The sequence below is a fragment of the Nerophis ophidion genome, linkage group LG21 (assembly GCF_033978795.1).
Source record: "Nerophis ophidion isolate RoL-2023_Sa linkage group LG21, RoL_Noph_v1.0, whole genome shotgun sequence".
Lineage (NCBI taxonomy): Eukaryota > Metazoa > Chordata > Actinopteri > Syngnathiformes > Syngnathidae > Nerophis > Nerophis ophidion.
Window position 1 is genome coordinate 23,684,914 of NC_084631.1, and position 25,137 is coordinate 23,710,050.

General features: G+C 39.9%; 1 protein-coding gene across 1 annotated transcript in view; it reads right to left on the reverse strand.

The window, feature by feature from the left end:
- Positions 1-24,528, reverse strand: part of LOC133540258 (uncharacterized) — a 61,707-nt gene extending 37,179 nt beyond the window's left edge. Inside the window, exons 1-4 of the mRNA XM_061882851.1 lie at positions 24,070-24,528; positions 21,375-21,617; positions 10,655-12,040; positions 5,264-5,314 (exon numbers count right to left, since the gene is read on the reverse strand). Coding sequence (XP_061738835.1) covers positions 5,264-5,314; positions 10,655-12,040; positions 21,375-21,617; positions 24,070-24,190 — 1,801 coding nt within the window. The 5' untranslated portion in view covers positions 24,191-24,528. The remainder of the gene's footprint in view (positions 1-5,263; positions 5,315-10,654; positions 12,041-21,374; positions 21,618-24,069) is intronic.
- Between the last annotated feature and the right edge of the window lie 609 nt (positions 24,529-25,137).

A 25,137-nucleotide genomic window follows, 5' to 3' on the forward strand; every position in this document is an offset into this window, starting at 1 on the left:
ATGTTTTAATACATTGTAAGAAATACAATAGAGAAAGGGAAATACTGCAAACTAAGTTAATGTTGTATATTTGATGTTCGTGTGATGGGTGATGAGCTGAGGAGACACCAAGAAAAATCGTCAAACAAAAAGCTTTATTTGTTTCAGACAGGACCTGCAGGTTTCCCGGAGAAGAGGTGGGCCGAATCTCTTCATTCTGCTGTCCTGTCGGAACACTGTGCTTAAATACCATTGCTTTTAGATCACTTCTCCTTGTGGGTCTAGTCTTGATGCCACACAGTCTGCTTTTTTACTTGACTAGTCATCCTATCTCCTGTGATCGAGTTGAGTCGGGTGATTTCCGACCCCTATTCTCTATCCCTATCCGTGGGACCTTCTACCAGATGTCGTTATTGTGTTTACACTTCCTCCTAAAATCCAACCGTTCCTCAATGTCCTGGGGGCGAAAGTCGCCACTCTCCAACACGCTGTGAGGGCTGCAATTCCCTGAGGACTCGCGCTGGACACCTCGGTGGGCCCAAAATACGCAAAACTGCTCAAAAAGACAGCCCGGCCAAGCTATGCATGCCTCCCCTCTGCTGCTGTAGAGGTCCCCACAATGGGGTTTTGCCCCTCCAAGCTCCTTCGCTTTGTTTTTAATACCTATTTTCTGCTGGATCTACTCTCTATTTTATGTAGGGGAAAATATTGCCGGCAGCGGCAAAGTTTTGAAAATTGGCCCCGAAACTGCGGCACGCGGGTCGAAAACAGCCCGCCGGCGGCCAAAATCTGGCCGAAGGAAGTCTCCAGTTTTTTTTTCATTTTTATTGTTTATTTGTTTGACCGCTTCCATGTAAGCTCCCTCTCTTTGTTTATAATGCCCATTTTCTGTTGGAGTGTGTGCCTGTGAGGTTATGTGTGTAGTTAGCTGAAGTGTGTGTTACCAAGTGTTGAGATGAAAGGAACGAGGCAGGCAGGTGGTCCAGGGCGGGAGAGGGGTGACAAGATCCGTTTCCGGGTGAGGGGTCAAGGATCGAGGAAAAGCAGTCCAAAGTCCACGGGGGAAATCAGCGGAAGAATCACCTATGGCAAAACTCGGGAGGCCACTGAGGGAGGACAAACAAGGAAGTCAGGCACGGAGGGAAAACAGAGAGCATCAAGCTTGAGTAGGCTTATGGTACACCATTGAAAAACAAAGTTCTCGCATGGATCCTTGGGTCCACTGGTCCTTTATACAGCTCAGGCCATGAAATGGTTGTGGGTGGGTGTACTGCCGCTGGACAAAAATCCCATTAAAATGCATTGGATTTGAATGACATTTTTCTAATTACAGAAACGAAAGAAGGTAAAAGGAGGTGTTTTTTTTTTACCTTCTTTTGTTTTTGTACCTAACTACTTTTTTTCTTTGTTTTTTTTTCTAAGAACAGAAACGAAAGAGGGTAAAAGGAGGTGTTTTTTTTTTTTACCTTCTCTTGTTTTTGTACATAGAAGAAAATCCAATACTTGTTTCCTTCATTTTTTTTCTAAGAACAGAAACAAATGTCCTGGCTCAGATTTTTCATGCAAAAATGTTATCGAGGACTTCTGTCTCAGTAAAGTATGATGATCTAGAACAAAATACCACCAACCAGAGTGGGATTTGAACCCAGCATCTTTGCTTATAAGTCAGCAGTCTTAACCCCTGGTCTATCCTGGGTCTTCTGAAAGTTTTAATGTGTTCCATACACAAATGTAATCGAGGACTCCTGTCTCACTAAAGCATGTTGAGGATGAACAAATTACCATCAAAATCTTGTTGTATATGCACCCAGGATAGCTCAATGGTTAGCACTGCTGCCTATCATGCAGTACTACTGGGTTCAAGTCCATAACTTGGAAGATCTGTTTTTTTGTTTTGCCTTGATCATAGTTCACTGATTACATTTGCATATGAGCGAAAAACAATTTTTAACGGGACCCAGAATAGCTCAATGGTCAACGCTGTGGGCTCCTAATACAGGGGTACTGAGTTCAAACCCCAAACATGGAATTAGAAATTTTGCTGTATGGCGTCAAAACGACATACATTGCAGGGTGTTTCTTCTCCCCCACACAGAATAATGTTATGTGCTACTTATTTGAGTAATATATAGTTGAAAAAATTAAGCAAACACTAAAGATGATAATAATAATCAAAAATGAATTGTCAATTATTCCATGATGACACCTCAGGGGTTACCTGTGTGTGTGAGAGTGTGTGAGAGTGTGTGTGAGTGTGTGTGAGTGTGTGTGTGAGTGAGTGTATTTCCTGATGTGGGTGGGAATAGGAGTACGAAGTTAAGAATAAAGAGCGTTGACCAATGAGCTCTACTGGGTACAATTAAAATAAAATAGGTTAATTGTAATTGGATAAAAAAAAGTTTATTAAATATTTATTTACAATTACATGGGAGTGGTGACAAAGTCATAATATATGTCACCTTGAAGCCCTTCAGCCAGTTTTTCAAATTACATGTCAACCTAACCAGGATTGAAACCCAGCAGCCTTCAACCTGAGGCAATAGTATTAACCAGTGGGCTAGCGTGGGTCTTGTGAAGTAAATATTTATTTTTCAAAGACAAATGTAATCGAGGACTCCTGGCTCACTAAGGTATGATGAGGTGGAACACATTACCTTGAAAATCGTCTTGTGAGAAGACCCAGGATAACTCAATGGATAGGACTGCAGCCTCTCACGCAGTACTACTGGGTTCAAATCCATCCTTGGAAGGTCTGTTTCTTTGTTTTGCGTTGCTCATACTTCACTGATTACATTTGTATATGAGCGAAAAACAAAGCTTAATGGGACCCAGGATAGCTCAATGGTCAACACTGTGGGCTCTTAATACAGGGGTACTGAGTTCAAATCCCATACATGAAATCAGAAATGTGTCTGTGTGGCGTCAAAACGACATACATTGTGGGGTGTTTCTTCTCCCCCACACAGGATAATGTTATGTGCTGCTTGTTTGAGTAACATATAGTTGAAAAATTAAGTAAACACTAAAGATAATAATAATCAAAAATAAATTGTCAAATAGTCAATGATGACACCTCAGGGGTTACCTGAGAGTGTGTGTGTGTGTGCGTGCGTGCGTGCGAATGAATGAGTGTGTGCTAGTGAGTGTAACTCCTGAGGTGGGTGGGTATAGGAGTACAAAGTTAAGAATAAAGAGCATTGACCAATGAGCTTTCCTGGGTACAATTAAAATAAAATAGTTAATTGTAATTGGATAAAAAAAAGTTTATTAAACATTTATTTTAAAATCACATGGAAGTGATGACAAAGTCACAATATATGACACTTTGAAGCCTCAAGCCAGTTTTGCAAACTTCATGTCAACACAAGCAGGATTCGAACCCAGCACCCTTTAACCCAAGTCAACAGTCTTAACCACTGGGCTAGCCTGGGTCTTGTGAAGGAACGATTTCTTTTTCATACAAAAATGTAATCGAGGATTCCTGGCTCAGTAAAGTTTAATGAGGTAGAACAAAATTCCTCCAACCAGAGTGGTGTTGAACCCAAGACCTTTTATTCGGAGTGACCAGTCTTAACCCCTGGTCTAACTTGGGTCCTGTGTAGAACAGATTGCGTTCCATACACAAATGTAATCGAGGACTCCTGGCTCACTAAGGTATGATGAGGTGCAACACATTACCGTCAAAATCATCTTTCTTGAAGACCCAGGATAGCTCAAGGGATAGGACTGCTAACTCCGATGCGGTAATATTGAGTTCAAATCCATAACTTAAAAGATGTTTTTTTTTGTTTTGCCTTGATCATAGTTCACTGATTACATTTGTATATGAGCGAAAAACAAAGCTTAACGGGACCTATGATAGCTCAATGGCCAACACTGTGGGCTCTTAATACAGGGGTACTGAGTTCAAACCCCATACATGGAATCATTAATTTGGCTGTATGACGTATATTGTGAGGTGTTTTTCCTCCCCCACACAGAGTAAAGTTATTTCCTAGTTGTTTGAGTAACATATAGTTGAAAAATTAAGTAAACACTGAAGATAATAATAATCAAAAATAAATTGTCAAATAGTCAATGATGACACCTCAGGGGTTACCTGTGTGTGCGAGTGAGTGTAATTCTTGAGGTGGGTAAGAATAGGAGTACAAAATTAAGAATAAAGAGCTTTGACCAATGAGCTCTCCTGGGTACAATTGAAATAAAATAGGTTAATTGTAATTGGATAAAAAAAAGTTTATTAAATATTTATTTTAACATTGCATGGAAGTGGTGACAAAATCACAATATATGACACCTTGAAGCCTCCAGCCATTTTGCAAATTACATGTCAACCCAAACAGGATTCAATCCCAGCATCCTTCAACCCGAGTCAACAGTCTTAACCACTGGGCTAGCATGGGTCTTGTGAAGAGAAGTTTTTTCATAAAAAATTGTAATCAAGGATTCCTGGCTCAGTAAAGTATGATGAGGTAGAACACAATTCCATCAACCAGAGCGGGGTTGAACCCAAGACATTTCAATCCAAGTCAGCAGTCTTAACCCCTGGTCTGTCTTATTGTGGTTATTGTTTTGTGTTCTTAATCAGTGTGTACATGGAAAAATATATGCTGTTAAATAAATTAAACTTCATTAATGGCTGTTTGTCTCCGGATACATTAGTCTGGGCGCACTAAGCTGCTTCTCCTGCTAGCTTAGCTTGTTGGCTGCTGACAAGGAGAGGTGGAAGTTATCAACACATCGCTAAGCAGAGATCAAGTGTGAGTGTAAAGTGTTGTGATTGTGTGAAAATGTGCGAAAGAACGATCGCAGAGTACGAGGCGGAAGTCTCTCCAACAAAAGAGGAGAAGGAGCGACAACATCAACTACTGGACGCTGTTTACAAGAAACATCAAGTTGTTTTACACATAACGGGTTTGTTTACGTCTTACTCTCACATTTTTACTAACTTTATATTTAATTATTAACACTATTCTTAAATATTTTGTTTTAGGAACACAAATTGTCTTCTGAGGATGATGCACTGCTTTGTCTTTTTATTGTTCATGAAAAGGAGACAGTTTCAGACACACAATATTTATGAGAGGTTGATGTTCCTCTCAGTTTGTAACAATGTGTATCAACATATTTACACAAAACTCACACAGTCACCAAATGTATTTGTCATTGTAATCAATATAATTTATAGTTTCATGGCTAATTCCACTTCCTGATTCTGACCTACGTGCATCAATAAGTGAAAGTAAACAATTATTGTCAATCATCTTTCAATAAGGTGACTGACTTTCCTTCAGCGTGTCGTAGATGATCTCCAAGTGAATGTGGGAGCTTTGCTCTATGGACATACTCCATAAAAACACCACTTAGTAAAACATGTTTGTAAGAGTTCCTTTTGTATTCGCCACCAAAATCACAAAAAAAAAGGGTGGGAAATTATTAGATTTTATGACGAAAAACACATTTTTAACCAGTTTTGAGAATACCATTGTTTAATTTTTATGATATTGAACATATTTTTTGGGACGAGGTTACAGATAAGGCTTAGGTATAACAGGCCGATGTGTATACAGACTTGTATACAGACTTGTATGCAGGCCTTGCAAAGATCCCAAATACGCATAAGCAGGTACCATCCAGTTAGAAAAAAATGGTTTTGCATATTAGGTCGCCCCTTTAAAAAGATTGTGTTACGAACCCAGCAATGATGTTACACATGTCATGCTGCTAACAAGTCCAAGTTATTCAAGTTTTGAAAGTTTATTTAAAATGTTTCATTTATTGCTGCTGCTTTTCTTACCAGCACAATAGTGTTTCTTACACTGGCACTTATAAGAGAATCTTTCATCACACACACTGTAACTCAACACACACACACTTGTGTGTGTTCTCATGTGTACTACAAGATTTCTTTGTCCACAAAAATGTTTGTTACAGCTTGAAAAGGAATGTTCTTGTTTTTGTTTTTTTTACCAGAGTGTGTTCTTATGTGTACTTTAATAATACTATTTTTATAACAACCTTAACCATAGACTGAAAAGACAAAACATTTCTATCTAGTGTGTATTTTTCTGTGGTAAACAAGTGCTGATTGGTCACAGAAATGTCTGTAGCAGATTGAACAGATGAAAGGTTTTTCCTGTGTGTGTTACACAATTTATCTTCTGTCAGAAGCTGTTACTGAAAAATGAGCACATTATATATTTTTTTTCCAGTCTGTATTCTCATGTGTGTTTTCAGACGACAATAGTATTTAAACGTTTTGTCGCAGTGAGAACATCATGGAGATAGATTCCTGTAGCTTTGCTCAGTCACATGAGACATGACCCATACAGGAGCAATACAAGCATAATAATAAGTTCAGGAAAGTTTCCTTCTTTTCTACCGCACGATTAACGTGTCCTGTGTGACCCTCAGTTGATACCCCAGCGGTGGAAAGCGATAGCGCTGCTACTCATGTTGAATCACAGGAACGAATAAAGAGAAGAAATGAACAAAGAAAGAAAGAGACGAGTTGCTCTCTCCACAAAACCAAATTATTTCCATCAACTGTAAGCCCTTTTTAACTTCACAAATGTAATAAAATACTTAGAAGAATTTTGGTCCCAAAATTGATCCCAATATATTTTTAGAGTTGCAAACGTGTGTTCGCCTCACTTCACGTATTTCTTCCTGTTGTTTAAATAACTTTTTACCAAGTAGTAAAAAACATATGTAAATTTTCTACATTAAAACACTTCCTTGTGGTCTACATAGCACGCAATGGTAGTTCTTTGGTCCATATGTTGCATAGTTGATGTTTTACAGACCATCTTCGAGCCGCTTTCTGACTCTTTTTGTGGGCGCTCTTATATACGTGCCTCCACTTCGACAGCATCTTCTCCCCGTCATCTTTGTTGTAGTTTTAATGCTTCCATAGTCTACTGACAGATGTAAGTTACAAACGTACGCTACTGTGTATTAGAACAGTGGAAGATGAATGTGCATGTATGAGCCAGTCTGACCCACAACACGAGGATCGAGAAGAATATTTAGTACGGGATTTGGCGGGTTTGGGTTTGCTGTGCAGTCGGCATTTACTTGGCGCACGGGCATAGCTTGCAATCGGATCTGACCTATGTGGTCCATCACTCAGAGTCATCGGTGTGAAACGTAAGGAAAATAATCGGTGTATTTCGGTGGAATTCATTCACAAAATGTAATGTACCAACACACAAAATAGTTAGATACAAAAAGAAAAAACACCATAGACTAATCTGTTAAAGAAATGATTATGCAGCCCTCTACGAATCTGATTTTTCATTTTGTGCCCACTGGCGATTAAAACAACATTCTCATCCATGTAAGTATGTTCTGATTTTAAATAAAATGTACATATCATCATTCATGTAATATATCACTATATTGATCCATCCATCCATCCATCATCTTCCGCTTATCCGAGGTCGGGTCGCGGGGGCAACAGCCTAAGCAGGGAAACCCAGACTTCCCTCTCCCCAGCCACTTCCTCTAGCTCTTCCCGGGGGATCCCGAGGCGTTCCCAGGCCAGCCGGGAGACATAGTCTTCCCAACGTGTCCTGGGTCTTCCCCGTGGCCTCCTACCGGTTGGACGTGCCCTAAACACCTCCCTGGGGAGGCGTTCGGGTGGCATCCTGACCAGATGCCCGAACCACCTCATCTGGCTCCTCTCGATGTGGTTCCAGAGCCCTTGCTGTGCGTCGAAGTGAGTCCGACTATATCCAGCCGGAATTTCTCGACTTCGCGCACTAGCTTAGGCTCTTTCCCCCCCCAGTGACGTGACGTTCCATGTCCCAAGAGCTAGCTTCTGTAGCCGAGGATCGGACCGCCAAGTGCCCTGCCTTCGGCTGTCGCCCAGCTCACAATGCACCCGACCTCTATGGCCCCTGCTATGGGTGGTGAGCCCATTGGAGGGGTGACCCACGTTGCCTCTTCGGGCTGTGCCCGGCCGGGCCCCATGGGAACAGGCCCGGCCACCAGGCGCTCGCCATCGTGCCCCACCTCCGGGCCTGGCTCCAGAGGGGGGCCCCGGTGACCCGCGTCCGGGCGAGGGAAATCTGGGTCCATGGTTTTTCATCTTCATAAAGGTCTTCGAGCTGCTCTTTGTCTGATCCCTCACCTAGAACCTGTTTGCCTTGGGAGACCCTACCAAGGGGCTTTATGCCCCCGGACAACATAGCTCCTAGGATCATTGGGACACGCAAACTCCTCTACCACGATAAGGTTGCAGCTCAGAGAGGAGATCACTATATTGATGTAAAATATAAAGTACACATGATTGTACATGTAAAATATCACTATATAGATGTTAAATATGAAGTACACATGATTGTACATGAAATACATCACTATATTGATTTTAAATAAAATGTACAGGTCATTGTACATGTAATATATCACTATATCAATGTTTAATATAAAGTACACATGATTTTACATGTAATATATCGTGACACTGATGTTAAATATAATGTACACTTGAATGTACATGTGTTATATCACTACATTGATGTTAAATATAAAGTACACATGATTGTACATGTAATATATCAATAATATTGATGTTAAATACAAAGTACACATGACTGTAAATGTAACATATCTCAATATTTATTTTAAATAAAAGGTACAGATGAGTGTACATGTAATATGTCATACCAAAGACTATAAAAATGGGACCCATTACCTCCTTGCTTGTCACTCAGCATTAAGGGTTGGAATTGGGGGTCAAATGCAGAGGACAAATTTCACCACACCTAGTGTGTCCGTGACAATCATTGGTACTTTATTATAAAATTATACTTATTTATTTATATTGATGTTAAATTTAAAGTACACATGATTGTACGTGTAATATATTACTATGATTATGTTAAATATTAAGTACTTGCTAATTGCTAATGTAAAAAATATATATATATATAATTGTGCATGTAATACATCACTTTAATAATATAAAATACAATGTGCAGATGATTGTACTTGTACTATATCACTATATTGATGCACAGGTTGTATATATATTGGACAAAACACATTCGAAAGTGACGCCATTTCTCCATAGATCGTGTGTTAGATATATGCACGTATTTCCGCCCAAAAAGCAGCATTGTCGACTATGCAAAAAGACAACATTCAAACCTACACAAAATCATAAACTCACTTCTGACATGTCTTTAAATTTATTATGAACATGAACCAGGCACTGTTCACCACCAGCCCAATACAATCCCAGCAGTGAAACATAGTGGTGGCAGCATCATGCTATGAGGGTGTTTTTCAGCTGCTGAGACAGGACGACTGGGCGCAATTGAAGGAAGGATGAATGCTGCCAAGTACAAAGATATCCTGGAAGAATACCTCTACCAGAGTGCTCAGAAGGGGCCGACGGTTCAAATTCCAAAAAGTCAGTGACGCAATGCACACAATTAAAGTAACAAAAGGAGGGGCTTCAGAACAACTCTGTGACCATTTTTGACTGGTCCAGCCAGAGCCCTGATTTAAACCTAATTGAACATCTCTGGAGGGACCTGAAAATTACTGTCCACCAAAGTTCACCATCCAACCTCACAGAACCGGATAGGATCTGCAAGGAAGAAGCGCAGAGAATCCCCAAATCCAGGTGTGAAAAACTTGTTGCATCATTCCCAAGAAGACCCGTGGCTGTAGATCAAAGGGTGAACATATTCAATACTGACTGGCTCTGAATACTTATGACCATGTGATATTTAACTTTTCTTTTTTGTTAAATTTGTACATTTTTTTTTTTGTTGGCTTCCCCTAACGTTCTAAACATACCCATCCTTTCCGAAATTTATATTGTTTTTGAAATGTTAAGAAAGAAAATATACCCATTTTTTTAATCATGGGGAAATGTCTTTATAAATGTAGATTCTTGAGAACAAAACAATCCTTCATAACCCTCCACAAATGTATTCTGGCATCTTCTCGCATCTAAATATTAAATAAAGGTGTGGGTACATACATAAAAAACAATATTCATATTACACAAGAGTTATATAGATAACATAATGGATTATCTAAACCTACCAGATGATTCATGAAGTCATTCATAAAGTCATACATCCATCCATTTACTGCCGCGTGTCTCTTTCGGGGTCGCAGGGGGTGCTGCAGCCTATCTCATGGGTGAAAGGCGGGGTACACCCTGGACAAGTCGCCACCTCATCACAGGGCCAACACAGATGAAAAGCAAATGATATAGTAGAAAACACAACTGCTCAAATGATGTATAAAGTAAATAATATGTTTCCGAAAGGTGTTTCAGATGTGAACCAGTAAATATGAACTAAGAGGGATCTATGTGTACTCAAAAGCAAAGGTATGAACACATGTAAAACCAATGTGTGTATAATTTAAAATATTTTATCTATGGAATCATACACAATAAAACTTGAAAATATCTAACACTTCATTATTTCAAAAACAGATATGAAATCACTGTTATGATTAAGTACAAAATGTTCATTGTATGTTACATATATTTTGTATTGTTTACTTTCACCTATTTAGTCAACTTGATTTTTTTCCCCAATTTTTTATAAAAATACACAATGTTGCATATTAATGCATGTACTTGATATTGTGTAACACAGAACAATGTCACACATGTAATATGTGCTGTTAAAAAGTCTTCATTTGCTGCTGCTGTTCTCACCAGCACACTTGTGTTTCTTACACTGGTACTTATAAGAGAATCTTTCATCACACACACTGCAACTCAACACTTTCTCACCTGTGTGTTTTCTCATGTGTACTACAAGGTTTTTGTGTTCATAAAAGCTTCTCTTGCAGTTCGTACAGGAATATGTTTTTTCACCAGTGTGTATTCTCATGTGTACTTTCAAATGTTGACTTTTTATACAACCTTTACCACAGATTGTACAGGTAAAAGGTTTTTCTCCAGAGTGTATTCCCATATGTAATTTCAAACTTTGACCTTTTATAAAACCTTTACCACAGATTTTACAAGTAAAAGGTTTTTCTCCAGTGTGTATTCTTGTGTGTACTTTCAAACACTGACTTCGTAGAAAACTTTTACCACAGATAGAACACGTGTAAGGTTTTTCTCCAGTGTGAATTCTCATGTGTATTTTTAAATATTGACTTTGTACAAAACCTTTACCACATTCTGTGCAGGAAAAAGGTTTTTCGCCAGTATGCTTTCTCATATGTTTTTTCAAATCTGCACTTTGTATATGACCTTTACCACAGATTGAACAAGTAAAAGGTTTATCTCCAGTGTGTATTCTCATGTGTACTTTCAAACACTGATTTAGTGGAAAACCTTTACCACAGACTGAACAGGTAAAGGGTGTTTCTCCTGTGTGTACTCTTGTGTGTCCTTTTAAATGATGCTTGTGAAAAAATCTTTTACCACAAACTGAACACACAAATGATTTCTCTCCGGTGTGAATTCTCATGTGGGTTTTCAGACGACAATGATATTTAAACGTTTTGTCACAGTGAGAACATGTCAAGCGTGTGCTGTCAGTGTGACATGTCTTATCATCTTTAGAGTCTTCATCCTCAGTGTAAGGAGAGTGTGAGGTTGTGTCGTCACTATCTGATAGTGGAGCTAAGATCTCGTCTGATTGTGATCCTCCACAGTGGTTTCCATCAGCTTCTGTTGTCATGTGTTGAGTTGAGCTGCTGCTTGGAGGCTCCACCTCTCTCTTCTCCTCACTTTCACCTTTGACCTCATCATCTTCAGTCTTCACAATTACACCAATCACTGGGAACTCCTCCAACCATTCAAGATGCTCTCCCTTCTGACTGATGCTGTGTTCCCCCTCTTCCTTTGTAAGGTGCGGGGTCTCGAGCGTCTTCTCTTCCTTTTCAAGATCATGAGTCAGAGGGTCCTCTTCTTCTTTAATGTCGGGGGTCAATGGGTCTTTTTCCTTTTTAAAGTGAAGGATATGTGGCGCCTCATCTTCTTTTTTAATGTGGGAGCGCTGAGACTCCTCCTGCTCTATCCTGAAACTCCACTCCTGTTGCTCAGGGTGAAGCTGTTCTTTACAGACGTCTGCAGGACACCAAAAGACAAACCAATGATGTTCAACGTCCAATCACGAGGCATTCAGAAAAGAAAAGAAAACCCAAGTTAATGTATAGACTGCCCAAAAATCTTTGTGGGGGGACAAACCCAGCCTACTCAGTGGCATTGTCGTTAGAGTGTCCGCCCTGAGATCAGTAGGTCGTGAGTTCAAATCGCGGGCGAGTCATACCAAATAATATAAAAATGGGACCCATTACCTTCCTGTTTGGCACTCAGCATCAAGAGTTGGAATTGTGGGTTAAATCTCCAAAATGATTCCTGAGCAGAGCCACCGCTGTTGCTCACTGCTCCCCTCACCTCCCAGGGCGTGGAACAAATGGATGGGTCAAATGCAGAGAATAAATTCTCTTCACCTACGGTGTGTGTGACTATCAGTGGTACTTTAACCTTTACCTTTAACACTCTATTAGGGATGGGAATCGAAAACCGTCTCTTGTTCCGAACCGGTTCCCAGTGTATCAATTCCTTGGAATCGCTTGCCATTTTTTTCATGCGATTCTCTTAACGGTTCTTGCGGGTGGGGATGACGTCATTACGCAACGTTGATAGTGGCGTCAGATCGCAAATTGGCAGCACCAAACACCAACTTTTTACCAGAAAAGATGGCTACAGCGCTACTTGTAAAAATTATAATGCGATCAATATGCTGAAACATCTGAACACACCGCATGCAATAATGATAAATTTGAAGTTGCGTTAATGAACCGCTCCGTTCTCATCCCAGGCAGCAGTAACGCGAGTACGTCATCTGAGTACAACAGGTACTAACTAACACCGCCTACCATGTTAGCAACATTATTTTTTTAAATTGAAATGAACGCCCTCTCATTTAGATGAGCATGCCGAGAAACAGTTTCTGACTCGCTATGAGGCAGGAAGCATTCGCTCCAATTTACGTCTGCCTCTTGACGAATGTCACTGAGCAGCGACTACGTTTGTGGTCAAAAGCTTGGGTATTCAGTAGGTGGATGTTCAATTGTAGTCAGAGAAAAGTTGCATGTTTTCCTGCAACCAGATTTTCTCTCAGTCATTATATTATACATGTGGAATTCATAAAATTAGAATATGGTGTAAAAGTTTAGCCATGTCAGCAATTAACTTCAAATGTGAAACTAGTATGTGATATAAAGTACATGCAAAGTGACATATGTCAATCCCTTATGTGTCATCATTTTTCATCATCGTAGCTTACAGTTTATGAAACCTTACATTTTCTAAGATTTTCGATTCAAGGTTTTCAAAAACCGTAAGCCATATCGTCAAAATTATAACCAATAAAGGCTTGACATATCTCACTTTGCATGTAATACACTAACAACGCATTTTACTACATGTTAAATTCCTGTGTAATTGCCTCATTTTTTGTTTTGTTAAATTCTAGAAAAGAATATTCATTTCTTGTATTTATTTTCCAAAAAATACCTTTTTTTTTCTTCTATGCTACACATGAGACCTCACTGTAGGCTTTGTAAGGTCATGTTACCTATATACTCAACAAAATTGAGGCTAATCCACCTTTTTTCTTTCTTTTCTCCAAATAAGAATCGATAAGAGAACAGTTAAGGAAACACATTCTTAAGCAGAATCGAAAGTGGAACCGGAATAAGAAAAATCTTATCAATTCCCATCCCTACACGTTACTCTTCGCAACATTATTCACAGGAAAAGAAGAGGGGTACATTTTACTAGGAATAGGCAATATGGCCTAAAATGTATACAACCAATAGAACAATTTTAAAACGGGTTACAAAGGCTTTTCATTTAGTTGCTGACATATGCAGTAACAAATTACATCATTTAAAACCTCTTAAAACCTCCGTTTGGACATCTTTGTGTCACGTGTACATGTTCTCATGTGGGTGTGTGGGTTTTCTTTGGGTACTCTGGCTTCTTCCCACTTTTCAAAAATACGCATGTTACTAACGTGTGTTATCTAACAATGTTAGCTTTACTGGAGACTGTAAATTGTTCAATGATATTAATGTTAGTGTGAATGATTGTCTGTATGTGCCCTGCAATTGGCCGTGCTAATTTTGGCAATGAGCTGCTTCATTGTACATTAGCATTAAGGTAGTGGCATTATTGCCAAACTTCACACTGTATAACTGTATTGCTTTTTTAAAGTTTATTCTAAACAACATCAATAATTTAATGTGATTCATACATGTATGTGCACTTCACGTGTACATATTATGTATTTTCATGTGTGATTTGGTACACAGCGACTTAATTGTGGAGAATATCAATAAACCACCTCACATTATTTAGGGCTGCAATTAACGATTAATTTGATAATCGATTAAAAATCGGATAAATGAGACAAAATACATTTCTATCCTTTCCAATACTTTATTTAAAAAAACAGTGTACTGCCACCATGTTTTTTCGACTTGCCAAATAAAACAAGGCAAGGGTTACAATTTTTTTTAATTTTTTTTATAAAGTGCACCATTGTCATGCACAATAGCAATAATTTTGCTTAGGGGAATTTCAAACCTGGCTATTACCTATTCCAACCATTCTGCAATGTTTGATGCTGAATGTCTTTCCTCTAGTGGCATGGTCGTAAGGCAGATTGACTTCATGTTCTATTCGTCTCCAATGTAATAGCATGTATTGCCAAGGTAGGCTTCCATGGCTACACTTGTACACATATCAGTAACGAGAGCAGTTTTGCTCTGGGTGGCTTTTATGTCAGTCTACACTGCATGGAATGTCTGCTTGTACTTCCTCTCCATCAGTTTGGTAAAATGGGTACTCGAGGGAAGAGTGTAACCAGGGTTGAGGACGTGAATCATTTGTCTAAAACCTTCATCCTCCCCCATTGATAGTGGCCTCATGTCAATTAGCAACATATTCAGGATAGCATCAGTCAATGCACCCGCTTGCTGTGGTGTGCAGACCTTCCTTTGTACCAAGTCGCTAATGCTGGCTTGTTTCTTTCTGAAATGAGAGAAACCATATTATGAGTGTACATAGTAGCATCATTTACATGTAACTCAATACATACCCAGTTGATTTTATTAATAATTTCTGACGTAAAAGACAAATACGCCACCACATTCAAAAAACAGCTAAATTAAATAAATGGACATTGGAGTTGCAGAATACACCTATAATAACACAGAAATGTAACTCATTAGATCGGAACAGGATCAGATATAGTCCATGTTTCTGTTGTGAAAAATAAAGTATTCACGTTAGGCTACCTCTGAATAATAGCATGAAATATTTCAGCTCCTTCATAACGTTTAGTTATACTAAAGCGTCTCTCAAATTTAAATGGATTTATATGGCTTTATGGGGCCCGGCTACATCAATCAATTATGAAACAAACCTGAGATATTTCTCTCCGTTATATTTATTCCGAAATTGGTAACCGTGCGTTTTCTCTCTCAAAACAGAGTCAAATGTGCCGGAGACACATTATCAGCCTTGCGTTGCAACAAAGGGATAACGTTAACGTTACTCAGAAAAAAGCTGAACTTATGAATGCCTTTTACCACTCAAAACTACACAGAAGTCGTCACACTATCCAAAAAGTTCCTAACACTCTGAAAGTTAATACACAACTGTGGCAGCAGCAGTACCTTAAAAAAATCTCCTCGTTAACAAAAGATTAAGAACACACAAAGACGGACACAACGGATCAATATACTCGGACTATGGACTTAAAAAGTTACGTACCGGGAGTTCTTCTCTTCATTTATGGCTCTTCAGGTGCTCCCGAAGCGATGTAGTACTTCCGTGCCACGCGAGGTCCATGCTGCACATTTTACAGGAAACTGTCTTCTTTGAAGTCTTTAAAGTAAAGTGTTCCCACACTTTTGACGACTTAGGTCGTACACTTTTCTCCATTGAAGCACTAACCTCGAGATGTTTCACCGCTGAACTATCGTTACTGCTTTCCTCCGCCATTTTTCGAATGTTTCCAGGCAAAAGAAACGGCGTGGTCACGTGAGCTGCACATGACACATCATTGGCTGGCTTACTGCCACCTCATGAGACGTAGCTGCAGGGCATGCACATAGTATAGATCCAACGAACCGATGACTAAATAAATCGCCAACTATTTTTATAATCGATTTTAATCGATTTAATTGATTAGTTGTTGCAGCTCTAACGTTATTATACTCATCGCTAATTTAAAGGACGGTTTACATATTCGGAAAAATACATTGCAATATTCAGGGAGGGCAGAATAAAGTTGGCAACGACAGTGAAACCTGGAGAGGCGTGATTGGGAAGAATGGCCGCCCGGATCTGAACCCGAGTGGTGTTTTGTTATTGGACTTTTGTGCTCGTCACAGATTGTCCATAACAAACACCATGTTCAAACATAAGGGTGTCCATATGTGCACTTGGCACCAGGACACCCTAGGCCGCAGTTTCATGATCGACTTTGTAGTTGTGTCATCGGATTTGCGGCCTCATGTTTTGGACACTCAGGTGAAGAGAGGGGCGGAGCTTTCTACCGATCACCACCTGGTGGTGAGTTGGCTGCAATGGTGGGGGAGGATGACGGACAGACCTGGGAGGCCCAAACGCATTGTGAGGGTCTGCTGGGAACGTCTGGCAGAGTCTCCTGTCAGACAAAGTTTCAATTCCCACCTCCGGAAGAACTTTGAACATGTCACGAGGGAGGTGCTGGACATTGAGTCCGAATGGACCATGTTCTGCACCTCTATTGTCGAGGCGGCAGATCGGAGCTGTGGCCGCAAGGTAGTTGGTGCCTGTCGGGGCGGCAATCCTAAAACCCCCTGGTGGACACCAGCGGTGAGGGATGCCGTCAAGCTGAAGAAGGAGTCCTATCGGGTCCTTTTGGCTCATAGGACTCCGGAGGCAGTAGACAGGTACCGACAGGCCAAGCGGTGTGCAGCTTCAGCGGTCGCGGAGGCAAAAACTCGGACATGGGAGGAGTTCGGATAAGCCATGGAAAACGACTTCCGGACGGCTTCGAAGCGATTCTGGACCACCGTCCGCCGCCTCAGGAAGGGGAAGCAGTGCACTATCAACACCGTGTATGGTGCGGATGGTGTTCTGCTGACCTCAACTGCGGATGTTGTGGATAGGTGGAAGGAATACTTCGAAACCTCCTCAATCCCACCAACACGTCTTCCTATGAGGAAGCAGTGCCTGGGGAATCTGTGGTGGACTCTCCTATTTCTGGGGCTGAGGTCGCTGAGGTAGTTAAAAAGCTCCTCGGTGGCAAGGCCCCAGGGGTGGACGAGATCCGCCCGGAGTTCCTTAAGGCTCTGGATGCTGTGGGGCTGTCTTGGTTGACAAGACTTTGCAGCATCGCGTGGACATCGGGGGCGGTACCTCTGGATTGGCAGACCGGGGTGGTGGTTCCTCTCTTTAAGAAGGGGGACCGGAGGGTGTGTTCCAACTATCGTGGGATCACACTCCTCAGCCTTCCCGGTAAGGTTTATTCAGGTGTACTGGAGAGGAGGCTACGTCGGATAGTCGAACCTCGGATTCAGGAAGAACAGTGTGGTTTTCGTCCTGGTCGTGGAACTGTGGACCAGCTCTATACTCTCGGCAGGGTTCTTGAGGGTGCATGGGAGTTTGCCCAACCAGTCTACATGTGCTTTGTGGACTTGGAGAAGGCATTCGACCGTGTCCCTCGGGAAGTCCTGTGGGGAGTGCTCAGAGAGTATGGGGTATCGGACTGTCTTATTGTGGCGGTCCGTTCCCTGTACGATCAGTGCCAGAGCTTGGTCCGCATTGCCGGCAGTAAGTCGAACACGTTTCCAGTGAGGGTTGGACTCCGCCAAGGCTGTCCTTTGTCACCGATTCTGTTCATAACTTTTATGGACAGAATTTCTAGGCGCAGTCAAGGCGTTGAGGGGTTCCGGTTTGGTAACCGCAGGATTAGGTCTCTGCTTTTTGCAGATGATGTGGTCCTGATGGCTTCATCTGATCGGGATCTTCAGCTCTCGCTGGATCGGTTCGCAGCAGAGTGTGAAGCGACCGGAATGAGAATCAGCACCTCCAAGTCCGAGTCCATGGTTCTCGCCCGGAAAAGGGTGGAATGCCATCTCCGGGTTGGGGAGAAGACCCTTCCCCAAGTGGAGGAGTTCAAGTACCTAGGAGTCTTGTTCACGAGTGAGGGAAGAGTGGATCGTGAGATCGACAGGCGGATCGGTGCGGCGTCTTCAGTAATGCGGACGTTGTACCGATCCGTTGTGGTGAAGAAGGAGCTGAGCCGGAAGGCAAAGCTCTCAATTTACCGGTCGATCTACGTTCCCATCCTCACCTATGGTCATGAGCTTTGGGTCATGACCGAAAGGATAAGATCACGGGTACAAGCGGCCGAAATGAGTTTCCTCCGCCGTGTGGCGGGGCTCTCCCTTAGAGATAGGGTGAGAAGCTCTGCCATCCGGGAGGGACTCAAAGTAAAGCCGCTGCTCCTTCACATCGAGAGGAGCCAGATGAGGTGGTTCGGCCATCTGGTCAGGATGCCACCCGAACGCCTCCCTAGGGAGGTGTTTAGGGCACGTCCAACCGGTAGGAGGCCACGGGGAAGACCCAGGACACGTTGGGAAGACTATGTCTCCCGGCTGGCCTGGGAACGCCTCGGGATCCCCCGGGAAGAGCTAGACGAAGTGGCTGGAGAGAGGGAAGTCTGGGCTTCCCTGCTTAGGCTGTTGCCCCCGAGACCCAACCTCGGATAAGCGGAAGATGATGGATGGATGATGGATGGCAGAATAAAGTGTAATCTGTTTTACCTTTTACAATAAGCAACAATTGAAAAAAAAGAGCAAAGAAAACATAGTTAGTTCAAGGAGTCTAAACTTTTTCCACCAAAAGCTGCATACTGAAAAGTCAAAGTATGCAGGGGCCATATATACAATATATATATATATATATATATATATATATATATATATATATATATATATATATATATATATATATATATATATATGGATATATATATATATATGTATTTTATGCTAAAACAGATAGTGTCTAGTGATTTAAAAAAAAAAGTCTTACATTTTACTGTTGCTTTTTGCCCATGTAAGAATAGAATAAAATAAGAATAATACAATTGTGTATCTACATATCCTACTGTGACAAAATTCTGCCTGTACAAAAATATTGTTAGCTTGTTAAGTTAGATGTTCAGTTACACATCTTTATTATGATGTTGTAATTTTTCAAATTAATTCATAGTTAGTATAATTGTATTATTTAAGTAACTGACTAAACTTTGTTTATATTTTGATTATATTTTAATTTGTTTTGAGAGTTTCCAATATTCTAGATCAGCGGTGTCTAAACTTTTTCCACCGCGGGCCGCATACTGAAAAGTCAAGTATGGGGGCCATTTAGATCATTTAAAAAACAAACATACAGATTTTATATATATATATGTAAAGACAAAACATTGTGCTATAGGTGACTTAGTATATTATTAATAATTCTTAGTTTTAAATGATCAGCTATTTCTCATTATATAAACATTTTTCTTACTTTTTTCTTACTTTTTTACTGTTTTTTTTTTTTAGATAGAAACGCTTTTTGAAAATACACATCTTTTAAAATTTCAGTAGACACATTAGATATATTAGTATTGGCATCGGATCCGTATCAATAAAAGCCTGAATTTTAGTTAGTGTCGGACAGGGAAAGAAAATCAGTGGTATCGTGGTATTGTGGTGCTGGAAGACACAATCTGTGTGCATGCACAAGAACCATGGGACTTCCTGTCGACTTTTTTTTTTTTTACAAAACTTTATTTTTACTTCCTATTTGTGTTTTATTGATGGTTGGCAAACCAACTTAGGGTGCATTGGTGCCACAATTTTAAGATGTATTTTAGTCCGACTGACTCTCCCATGTCAGAAAAAAACATCTATTTATGAGGTGCGATTGTGACTTGTGCTCGTCACCACCGCCTGCTGTAATTCCTTCTGCACTTTTTCACATTAGAAGTATTTCAAATCCAACAACTTTTGATGCAGCTTTCACACACTAATTTCCTTTTTTTCTGTCTTGTTTTTTCTTGCTCTGTGCAATTGATCACATATGAAATAATATGACTATTGTGGTTATTTGTAAAATTGCAGATTACTGTCTTGTGCATATTCTAATTACTTACCACTGATACAGCTTCTATATTTTAACTGCATCTGCATATGTACAGTTAAATGGAATTGATAAGCTGTACTCTCGACTCAATTGACAAAATCTTCTTGACGAGGAAAAAAAGTTCGGGGGAGCTACGCTGCACTGACTGAACGATCGTTGCAGCGTACCTGAAGTCATGTGCTTCCTGTCGAGAATGTGGAAGACGTCTACCTATTTGGAACGGTGATTTCAAGGCATCTGCTAATTGGGCTGAGCATTCTTTTGGTGTATCGTCAATTTCTTAAGACGTTGGCAGCCGTTAAAGAAGCCCATAAGCTGCCCGTCGCAATTGGAGGCATGTGTCGGGTTGTGGGAACACAGACCCTGGAGATTTCTGAACTGAATAATAAGCTGGACAACATCACTGACAGGCTAACTAAAATGCAAAAAATGTATCAACTTGAAAGCCAGCATGAATGATTAGATCAGACAGGCCTGCTCGCTTGGAAAACAACAATCATTATCTATGATTTGACTCCCTCAATTGGCCTTGACGCTGCTCATAACAGATGAAGGCTGTTTTGAAAACATCCCCTCAAGGACATCGCAGTGATAGCCGCTCTGACATTCCTCCCTTCTCCAGCAACACCTGGGAGTTGAATTTTGGCCTTTAGATACAACATCCCTCCACTCTGGACAAAGGGCATATGCACACACCTCTACCTCCGCTTAAAGCCCACTGCGGCGACGGACGGCTGAGCAGCTCTTTAGATAGCAGCAGCCTGCCGACAAATGGTTGAACTTGCACTTACCATCTTAAACAAATAATGCTGTGGGCTTTCCTAAATATAAATATCCGCTGCTAGATAAACTCCGCTGTAACATACACATGACCGCACATTCGTCCTGCTCCAGAAATTCTTACTAGGCTGTACAGATAATTAGTTTATGCATTTATTCCAAATTAAAATATTCTCAAAATTACTTTTGGGATCTTTTAAGGACGTATTTAAGACCTTTTCTTAACAGGATTTTTATAAAATTTAAGACATCCCAAGTTCTTAAAATGAAAAAAATAGATTTAAGACTTTAAGTCTGTGAGCATGAAGTTATGAAGCCTACTTGGATGAGAGGCCAAACGTCTTCTAAGACAAACTGAACAGTCCAGTTGTGATGGATTGAATGCTCAGAGAATAAAATGATATGTGAATGTTGTGCTTACTTGGACTGTGATGAAGCTGTAAGGACTCAGGTGGTCTGTCTTCATGGTCTTCAGTCTTCACAGAGACAACAGTCAGTGGAAACTTGGCGAAATCAGCCTCCTCCGGCCTGAGAAGACACTCTTCCTCCTGACTGATCCGCAAGTCCTCCTCTTCTTCTTTAATGTGGGATGGCTCTGCCTCCTCCTCTTTTACACAAGGCGGATGTAGATCAACCTCTTTAATGTGGGAGGGCTGCTGGATGTCTGTTGGGTGAATAAGTAAATAAAATTATTAGAGAATATAAATTGTTTTTGACTGATACTGTTAACACGATGGGATTAGATGTGTTATTTTGTGTGAGGTGTTAAAAATGTGTGGCTAAACAACCAACAAAAACAATTGTTTTCATTCACAATCTTAATAGGTTTCAAAAACACGTTTTTCTTTTTTTTACATTCTAAATAGAAAATAAATGTGATCAAAAGTTTGCTAATAATGGTGCCTATAAGAGTCACTGTATCTGTCTATAAACCAAACACCCCAATTAAAGTTTTATATACATCCTGTAAGTATGTAATATAGTAATAGTAATGGGCACATTTATAATAACATTTATTTTTTTTTCCGATCATTTCAAGCATACGCGGCACATTCATTTAAAAAAACACATCATAACGTTCGCTTTTTTTTATTTTAAAAAAACAAGACTATTATTCACTACAGACTTCATGAGAGCCAACAGACATAATTAAACATCACTTACTGTACAACATCTGCTGTCATTAGGATGCATACTGCTAGGATGTTCAAACAGTATATTCCCATTTAGATGAAGAATGACTGAATAAACCTTGCGAAGAAAAGGGGGGTGAAACCAAGTGTCTTCGTGTCATTAAAATAAGAAAAAATACATTTGCCGTCTTGCCTCCCATAGTCTTTGTCAAAGATAGGCAAAATGACCCCGAAAAAGTGCTGTTCACCTTAACTTTACCCACACTGGTGTACAGTACAATTAATTATGTGTACATGTCTGCCTGTTAAATCCGAGCCTTATATCTAACATTAACCATAACCATATAATGGAAATAAACAGTGTGCAGTCCAAATTACTTAAAAAGAGTCATACTATGTTTTTGTTGTATAAAATAATTTTCTTAATGGTCATTTTATTGGCTGGGCAAAAAGTAACCCTTACAAAACATATTTTACCGAGTGGTGTTTTTATGGCGTATGTCCATCAACAATTCCTCTTTAAAGCACTGCTCCCACATTCACTTGGAGACCATCTATGACAAGGGTGTCCAAAGTGCGGCCCGGGGGCCATTTGTGGGCCGCGGGTTATTTTTTGACGGCCCCACGGCACATATTAAGAATACAATTGAAAAAAATTAAAAACAAAAAAAAGTGGTATAAAAGAGCAAATGTAACAATAAATTGTTGCAATGCTTATTACTCTTATAAAACAAAGCTGCAATGCAGGCTGTTTCTTTCTTTAAAAAATAATAATGGATCAAAATCAATGTCATTTTGAAGTATTGACCTATTCAAGGCTCTGATTACATCACATTAAATATTCCACTTTGAAATATTTTTTGGGGAAAATGTTGCATATTTTGTGTTTTGCCATATAGAAAAACTGAGCTGTTTTTTTTTTTTAAAGAAGGGCCTAAAACAAACAAAAAACATAGACAACAATAAAACTAATAATTGACGGGTAAATCTGAAGTTGATCTCAAGATTATTGTGCTAAAAGTAAACGGTAAAAAAAAAATAAAAAAATATTTTTAACACTCTAATGAGTAGGACACTTTTGGATCCCCAATTATTTTAGTGTGATTTGTTTGTGTCATTGCTCAAAAAATAATAATGAATCAAAATACAATTATTTATAATCTCAAATATTTCACCTAAAAAAATGTTATTGGGTGAAAATATTGCATATTTTGTGTTTTTTCCATTTTTTTCCTAATGTTGATCTGGAGATTTAAACTTGAATAATAATTCATATAAAAGTACTGAATAATGACATATTTTTAATATTTTTTTTTTTACCAAAACCCTTTGGGGTCGCCGGCATTTTAACTGAGTGGAGGCCTAAATGTATATTTTTTATACATATTTTGTATTGGTTTATAAAATAAAAATTATGAAAATGGCCCCCGCTTGCTTTGATTTTTCAGTGTGCGGCCCTCAATGGAAAAAGTTTGGACACCCCTAATCTACGACACGCTGAAGGAAAGTCAGTCACCAATACATAAACATAATGTTCATTATGATCTTTTCATAAATAATCTGTTGACTACTTTTCTTATTGAAAGATGATTGACAATACATGTTCACTTTCACCTATTGATGCATGTTGGTCGGATTCAGGAAGTGAAATTAGAAACTATGACTTATATTAATTACAATGTTGAATATATTTGGAAGACTATGTGTCTCGGCTGGCCTGGGAAAGCCCCGGCACCCCCCGGGAAGAGCTGGATGAAGAGGCTGGGGAGAGGAAAGTCTGGGCTTCCCTGCTTAGGCTGCTGCCCCCGCGACCCAACCTTGGATAAGCGGAAGAAGATGGATGGATGGATGGACTGTGTGAGTTTCTGAAACTGGCTCCTTTTCATCATTATTAGACAATTCACTTTCGTAAAAACTATCTATTTTAAAATAATGTTATTAAGGATAGAGTTTGCAACGTGTGAGAGTAATAAGTAAACAAACCTGTTCTTTGTAACACAACTTGATGTTTCTTGAAAACAGCGTCCAGTAGTTGATGTTGTCGCTCCTTCTCTTTTGTTGGACAAACTTCCTCCCCGTACTCTGCTATCATACTTTCGCACATTTCCACACAATCACAACACTTTACACTCAGACTTGATCCCTGCTTAGCGATGTGTTGATAGCTTACACCTCTCTTTGTTAAAGGTAGCAATTTAGCATGCTAAGCTAACTAGCAAGCTAACCTAACGCCTAACTTCAAAATGCGCTCGGACTCAGTCTCCAAATACAAACAATTATCAACAATGTTTATTTTAGCAAACGTCATATGTGTACACGCACGTACTGGCTAAGAACACAGTACTGCAATATCCACAATAACGTATTGTCCACCAAACGCCATCTTGTTTTTTTTCCTCGTCCTGCTTTGTTCACGCGCAGTGATGTCAGATCTCGCGAGAGAAACAACAACCAGCTCGCTTTTTTCTTCTTCTACTGACGGTTTGCAGCAATGGCTGGAAATGTTGACAGCGCCGCCGTACGGTAGAATGTAGTGTGGGCCAGAAGACAGAAGGAGGAACAGGCACGTTAGCAGTTATAAATATTATTTTTGTCTGGTTATGCGGGAAATATTCCCATTTAAGAAAAAATATTTATTCTGTTAATTTTGTACAAAAAAGTATTGAACAATTTGTTTGCCATGTATTTTTTATTCCTAATCTAATTACCTAATGCATCTGAGAAAGGCTCCAGCGACCCCCCACGACCCTGAACGGGACAATCAGTAAAAATGGATGGATGGATAATTAATTACCTTCTGGTTGGAGTAAAATATTTAAAAAATATGTTTGTATAGATTGTCAGTCATCAGGTTATGTAATCCAGTGGTTCTCAAATGGGGGTACGTGTACTCCTGTGGGGACTTGAAGGTATGCCAAAGGGTATGTGAGATTTATTTTTAATATTCTAAAAATAGAGACAATTCAAAAATCCTTTATAGATATATTTATTGAATAATACTTCAACAAAATATGAATGTAAGTTCATAAACTCTGAGAAGAAATACAACAA